The following is a 7,773-nucleotide window of genomic DNA, read 5'->3' as shown; positions in this document are numbered from 1 at the left end:
AGGAGTTGAAGGAGTTGAAGGAGTTGAAGAAGTTGACGTCTGTGGAGTTGAAGAATTTGAAGAAGTTGCAGAACTTGACGCCTCAGGATTTGAAGGAGCTGCAGGAGTTGAAGCCTGAGGATTTGGAGAAGTTGAAGAAATTGCAGAATTCGAAGCCTGAGGATTTGGAGAAGTTGAAGCCTGAGGAGTTGGAGGATCTAGAGAAGTTGGTAGAGTTGGAGAAGTTGAAGAAATTGCAGAACTCCAAGTCTGAGGGTTTGGAGAAGTTGAATCCTGAGGATTCGAAGATGTTCCAAAGGTTTAAGCCTAAGGATGTGGAGAATTTTGAGAAGTTGGAGAGGTTAGATGAGTTGAAGAAATCACTCATCAGTGACCAAGATGTTCTCTGTGTGCAGATTGCCGGTCTTTGTCATGACCTAGGTAAGTAATACACATACTTTTTGTAGCATAAGTATTATGTTGCAGATAGTCATCATAGGGTGTTATTAGACATGAAAGTAAAATGAAACCATCCCCATGTCAAGTACTATGTTGATTTTGACCACTGATGTGGCTAGGACTAACAAAGTCTTAAATGAAAGCAGAAAATAAAATCCATGTGTTTAACAGGATCAACATTTAAGAAGTTATCACAAATCACCCTGTTGTTCATATCATATGTTTATTTTGTCATATAAAGGACATGGGCCCTTTTCTCATTTTTTTGATGGGATGTTTATGGATGAAATCAAAAGAGTCAAAAAAGGCAAAGCAGACAAAGAAGTCACAGACAATGAAAAATGGACGGTAAGAGTTTGAAATAATAGTTGGAACATATATACAAATTTAAATAATTAAATTAAAAAGCGATCTGAGCTTTAGAGGCAACTGGTTTTAAACTTTGAAGAACTATGTTTCCCGGTGCTATGGTTCTTAGTTTCTGTAATATTTTGGAGTTTTGATCCCTTCGTTAATATAATCATGTCTGATTTTCTATTTACCTTTTTCCTGCTTTTCAGTGTTTACGGCTAAGATTTTTTTTGTTTCCTTATAATTAGATTTGTGTTTGTTACCTTTATTATTCTAGTATGTTGATAATCTTTTGGTATTTTTCCATTATTATGGCGAGTGTCCGTTTTATCTCAACTTTGTTATTCGTGCCTCTCTGGTGTTCTTGTTGTGTCTTGTTTTGGTGTGTCTTTTCTCTGTGTTATTTCTTGTTTTATTATAATAGTTAAATCGATAGGTAATAGTATCTCTTCTGCCTTGTTTTGAGTGTTACTTCCCCTATGATTGTCTTGATTGTCTGCACCTTTATTTTGTTTCTCCTAGCTGTCTATCTTCCTTGATCACCCTCTGTCTATAAATTAAGAGAGGATGCAGGGTCATCTGATCAAACGCTAACTATATGCTCTATAGTTAGAGCTGGTTTAGGTGACCCTGCATCTGCTGCAATAAAGCTAGGCTGCTGGGGCTTCCAATGAATGAAGAATATATCTTCTTCACTGAACTTTTTTCACTCACTATGTGTTAATACACCAATCTGCATTTAATCATTACTATTAATGGTTCTTGCTCTCTTTTGCCCTCTCTTCCTCCCCTCACCCCAAAACTGGTTGCAGCAGATGGCTGCCTATCCCTGAGCCTCGTTCTGCCAGCGATTTCTTCCTGTCAAACCCTTAAAACCTTAAATATGATATATGATATATGATATGATATTTCCAGAAAATTCAATTTTTTTTTTAAATGGAGAGTTTATTGATACATTTGACAATTTTTAAAAAAATATATTAAGTACATTTCAATTTTTAGATGTGACTTCCATTGTATTTCCTACAACTGTCTTTTTTTAATTACTTAAAATGTGTTCTCAGAGAGAAAAAAAAAAATCACACCGACGATGGTAGAAGGCTCAAAAACTCAAAAAAACTGTTTCTATCAAATATGACACACTAGGCATAAAGAAAAAGCCTCCCCCCCACCCCCCCTCCTACTGTCACCAAGCGCTTGCTCATAGGGGGACATGTGGTTGATGGGGTTTTCTCTATATTATTGTAGTATTTTTACCTTACAATATAAAGCACTTTGAGGTGACTCTTGTGGTTTGATGCCAAACAAAACTGAATTGATCATAATTTATGGAAGACATGGTTTTATTTGGTGTCTAGTCTGTATTTGAGTCAAATCCTGATCTGAAACATAAAATCAGAGTACCTACTCTCACTCTCAGGGTATCTCAGCCATCTTTGTCTGGGCCCTGTGGTGTAAGGATGCTCTTAAGGGTGCAGGGTGGTTGTTGTTCGGTTTAACTCAAATCAAATCTTTTCTTATCACTGACCAGTTAATGGAAATTACTAGAATTTATATTGTGGCATTTCTGGTCCAACTGACTACTCAAAAAAATTGACATTATAAGCTGTTATTCTATTCACTGCAAAAACTCAAGCAGGCCCAACGAGAAATCCATACAGAGTAAATATATGTCAAATGTAAAATTATAGCTACACTGTAAACCCAAAGAAGTTTGCACAATGTAAAAAAATTGAGGCTACTGTTTGCCTTAATCACATGTAGTACTGCTAAATTTAAAAACTTCAGTACATTTCTTCAGTTCAACAGTATTTTCTTAGCCATGACCAATAACACACTGTAATGCCAAAATTTTAAAAATACTAAAATAAATCATTTTAAAAAGAACATAAGATGCTAAAGACATGATGTGTAGTTTTGAAAATCTCAATTGCAGATTTGATGACCCCAACACTGAGCCCAACAAAGAGGGGAAATACCTCCAACACTCACAAACATTTGACCACGCAGCATGTAATTAATTTGCACGAAGTTAATGTCTTTGGTATGCTGCTTAGAGATGCTGGTGACAATGAGCAAATGAGAATTGAGAATCAAGAAGGAATCGAATCAATAAGTGATATTGATAATGGAAATGGAATCGCTAAATTCTTATCAATTCTGAACCCTATGTACCACTGTCCTTCTTGTAGTCCAGTGATTGCAACAAAAATTAAACAAAACAACAAAAAATAAAACAAGATACTGTGGTCTGATACAATGACCCAGACTCTTGAGTCTCTTAAGTTGGGGAAAAATTTACCAGCATTCAGACTACCGTACTCTGAATTAATACAGTGTCATTCAGTCCCTTGGTAATAATTGTAGTAGTAGGTTTAGTGCATAGGTCACTTAAAACATTACCAACAAGGTCATCAGCAACAGTTCTTGGGAGATCTTGTTTGTTTTTTAGTTACAACTCTGTATTTTTGTAGTTGTTTTGAGTGCAAACTACTTATGGGTAGATAAAAACAGATGATCTGTGTTCTAGACAGTAATCGCTTCAGAGGCCACTGAACCCGAGTGACAAATGGAAGCAAGGTTGAGATGGTTTGGAAATGTGGAGAGAAGGAATAGTAGATATAGTGGACAAAGGATGATGAAGATTAAGCAGTAAGACATGAGAAAAGCAAGAGGAAAGCAAAAAAAAAAAAAAAAGTGTTCTAATGCTAGAATTCAAAATTTCAGTTTGAGTGCGGGTGTCCCCAACTTTATAAACAGTACACTTGCATAATGACTGAAACTAGCCCACTGATGAACAATGGCCATTAATATGCAAATTGTCATTAATGCTGATCAACCAACAACCACTCTTGTCTTCCCAAAGGAATAAAGTAACATATATGTTAAAGATACTAAATCTATGCACTAACTTCAAAATTTAGTATGATTGTCTTGTCCACAATAATAGAGGGATATGAGGGGATATGATGTCTGAAAGGGATCACTTGGTAAAGTTATTTTATTTTATGAAGGGCTCTTTTGTTTGCTTGTTTTTGGCTTTTTCATTTTGTATTGCTTTTAATTCAGATATTGTACATTGACTTTGTAAAGCAAATTGATGCTGTTTTTTAAACGTGCAATAAAAATAAGGTTTGCATGCTTGCTTTTTTTTCCATTTTAACCTGTCGCCACTAAAGCATCCACCTGTGTATTCTTTCAGCATGAGAAGGCCTCTATTGAAATGTTTAAACACCTACTGGTTCAAAATGGCTTAAAAGAAGTGATGAAGAAATATGGACTGAAAGTAGATGAAGATGGAACTGACCTGGTGTTTATTGAAGAAATGATTGAGAAACCTCAGGATAAAAAACCTCAGAATGATGCAGCTCAGGATAATGAACATCAGAACAATGATGCTTCCAAGGAGGTACTGGTCAGTTGGGTGAATTAAGTATTGTCTTTCCTACAGAAGTCAGTGTCTAATGTCTTGATGCATGCTCAATCATTCAGCCAAGAAAATCCCAAAAAGTTGATTCTGCTCATCTGGGCATAGCGTTTTCAGTGGGAGGAACGTTTCATCACTCATTCAAGTGACTTCTTCAGTCTTAGTGTCTAATGTTTGTCTTTTGGCTTTGTCTCCACAGTGGCTATATAAAGGTCGAGAAGAGAAAAAATCCTTTCTCTATGAAATTGTGTCAAACAAGAAAACCGGGATTGATGTTGACAAGTTTGACTACTTAGCCAGGTAAATCTTGCTTTACAAAAGAAATATTCATATTTTGATGCAATGCGCAAAACTACTTTGTCCTGTTTTCTGCTTTCAACTCGTTAGTTTTATGATTTACTATTTGTAGCACACTTCGTGGTTCTTTGAACAACTTTTACCATAAGTTGATGAGGGGTTTTTTTAAGGTTTTGTTAAAATTTATTTTCTTTTTTATTTGCATATTTCCTCTCTCCCATCTCAGGGATTGCCACCACCTGGGCATTCCGAACAGCTTTGACCATCAGCGCTTCGTCATGTTTGCCAGGGTGTGTGATGTGGAGGAGGATAGGAAAAAAACTAAGCACATTTGCTCTAGAGACAAGGTATTGACTTTTGCTTTTTTAACATTTATTTTTAAGGAACAATTAATCTGAGTAGCTATAACTAAACTATGGCTGTCAACAGGAATCTGCAAACCTGTATGACATATTCCAGCAAAGGCTCTCGATCCACAGAAGAGCCTGCCAGCACAAGATAAAAATGGCAGTAGAAATTATGTGAGTACCTAGAGTTCCATTTTCAATACTACACAACATTTAGCTTGTCTGAAGTTGTGCCCCTGAAGTCATATGTTGCGTCATTTTATCTAGGCTCAAAGATGCCCTCATACTAGTAGATGACCATCCAGACTTCAAAATTAAAAGTTCAAAAGGGGAGATGCTAAATATCTCCCGGGCAAATGGTGACATGGAGGCATACACAAAGCTGACAGGTAGTGGCTTCAATCTGTGTTGTGTATAAGTTATAAATTGTTTATCCATACACTTTTTTTTTATTGTAACTGTATTTATTTTTCTCATTCAGTTTATTTCAGATAAACCATCTCCAAATACAAATTGTAAAAGATTACGGACAACACTCAAATAGGACTGTTTCTTTTGACTGACACTTTTAAATTAATTTAATTGTATATTGATTTAAACTACTGTTGTCTGCAGATGGGCTTTACTCTGTTACATTATATTTAGTAATGTTTGCTATAATAATTCAGCTGGGTTTTTTGTGATATAAATTTGTATAAATAACTTTAAGGCATTACTGATACATTTGTGAAACTGAACTAAATTGATCTTGTTTGAACTGACTTAACTTCCAATTTATTTCTGTGTTTACTCTGAAGATCATGTGTTTGAAAGAATACTCCATTACCAGGAAGGAAGGAAGGAACCTTCCTCCGAGGAAGAAAGGAAAAAAGAACAAGATTTGGAGCAGGCAATGGAGATTCTACAGAGGGTCATGGAAGGAAGGAAGAAAGAATCAGATTTGGAGCAGGCAAGAGAGATTCTACAGAGGGTCATGGAAGGAAGGAAGGAACCTTCCTCTGAGGAAGAAAGGAAAAAAGAATCAGATTTGGAGAAGGCAAGAGAGATTCTAAAGAGGGTCATGAAACGGGAGCTGTACCGCTGTGTGGGTCAAGCAAAGGTATGCAGTTATGTTTTTATGTGCCTGTATTAAAAGCCCAGTATTCACACTGAATGGGATGCATGGATGGAGGAAGGGAGGGAGGGAAACTCAGAACCTGAACTTACAAAGCATACAATACTACTTTCCAAGAGTCGTTTTCATGTAAGTACTAAAACACCAAGCTGTACATTTATAGATATATATTTTCTGAAGAATGTTTTGGAACAGCTCAAATGTGGTGGGTGTGAAAACTCCTGTGTGAAATAGGGAAATTGAGAAAAACATTATCTTTAAATATGTGGTTTCATGTGATTCCAAGACTCATTTTCTATGTATCCTCTAAAACACCAAGCTGTAAATCAATATTTATTGTAAAAAAATCCTTTTTAAAACAGAGAAATTAAGAAAAACATTATCTTTAAATATTTGGTTTAATGTGATTGTGTTTTCTGTGCTAAATAAATCTTTTCTTCTCCCTCCCACTTGCCCCCTTTCTCAGAACAAGAAAAAAGAAAAAAAAAAGGAAACACTTGAGGTAAGAATGAGAACAGCTCAAGAAGACTAAACAAGATTAAGAAAACAATAATAATAACAGACACTGTTGTCTTCTCCACCTTCAGAAAATTAAGAAGGATTTGGAAGATAAACTGCGTAAATGCTCTCCTGATGACAAGTTTGAAGTTATTGTGAGTTTTATTAATTCATTAAACTTTTCTTAAAATCTTGTTGTTGTTTTTGTTCATTTTATTTAAAATATGTTTTAAACCTCCACTGGGTCATTATTTACATATTATGAATACAGGCTTCTCTGCAACATTTCATTTTAGGAGGTCACTTTGGACTATGGGATGGAAAATGTTGACCCCATCAGTAAAGCATATTTCTATCGCAAGGATAACCCTGATAAAGGAGAACCAATCCCCAAATCAGATGTGAGAACTACAGCCTTGATTTCCATATGCTGCGTTCTTTTTAATGCACCTCAATAAAACAACGTTGGCTGTGTAATATGTAATTTTTATGCTGCTGTCCCTGATGTCAGGTGTTCAGTGTCCTCCCAGACTGGTTTTCTGACGAGATGCTTAGGGTTTACTGGAAGAATCCTAAGGAACTAACAGATGAACAAATAAAAACAAAAGAGGAAAAATTCAAGAAAGTCTTCAATGACTGGTGCAAGGAGAATGGTTATAAGGTATTACTTTATCTATAGGTATTACTACATAATAAGCAAACTGATGCAAGTGTAAGCACGAGTTGAGATTGCATTTCATGACTCTTGGTGTGACTAATAAGCTTTATTTATAAACACAGGATCTAAACAAGGAAGTCCCCAGCGCTGGTCGAGCAACTCCAGGAAATGAATGAATGAATGAATGAATGAATATGTCAAAGATTCAGTTATCAATTTTTTTTGTGCAACAGTAGAGATTTTAATATAGGTGTTTTGAATGAGAAAAAAATAATTTTGTTTGATTTTTTTTTCATTGTTTGATTTAAATCTTAACTATATGATTTAGACTAGATGTGAAATTTTATCAAAATATTACATATTGAATGATTTTTTTTGTGATTTGGACTAACTGATACTACTTCCTTCAACATGTATCAATATGAAATAAGCTCTTGATAATCTAAAATAAAAAAAATATTGTAATGTTTTGACTACATATTGCATGTTTTCACTAGAATCAAACTAAATAGATCACCTCGTTTCAATACATGCAGTTTTGGGTACTGTTGGTCATTATCTGAAAATTCATTATTTATCATATCGTCTATCAATGAAAATCTATAAAAGTTAGAATCTTTCAGCTGTTTTCCTGTTCTGATTC

The 7,773-nt window shown here is 35.1% G+C and overlaps 1 protein-coding gene across 1 annotated transcript; it reads left to right on the top strand.

The window, feature by feature from the left end:
* The first annotated feature begins 257 nt into the window (after window positions 1-257).
* LOC102196353 (deoxynucleoside triphosphate triphosphohydrolase SAMHD1-like) lies at window positions 258-7,015 on the top strand. Its single transcript, XM_005755455.1, has 11 exons — window positions 258-420; window positions 680-786; window positions 3,992-4,198; window positions 4,416-4,516; window positions 4,740-4,860; window positions 4,943-5,034; window positions 5,128-5,249; window positions 5,658-5,959; window positions 6,562-6,627; window positions 6,769-6,873; window positions 6,992-7,015. The coding sequence occupies exons 1-11, from the start codon at window positions 288-290 to the stop codon at window positions 7,013-7,015; spliced, it is 1,380 nt and encodes a 459-aa protein (XP_005755512.1). The 5' UTR covers window positions 258-287.
* Window positions 7,016-7,773: the final 758 nt, after the last annotated feature.

Source organism: Pundamilia nyererei, unplaced genomic scaffold, assembly GCF_000239375.1.
Source record: "Pundamilia nyererei isolate P.nyererei 1_Seehausen unplaced genomic scaffold, PunNye1.0 scaffold01548, whole genome shotgun sequence".
NCBI lineage: Eukaryota > Metazoa > Chordata > Actinopteri > Cichliformes > Cichlidae > Pundamilia > Pundamilia nyererei.
Note: the sequence above shows the minus strand (reverse complement) of the source record. Positions and strands in the feature narration are given on the sequence as shown.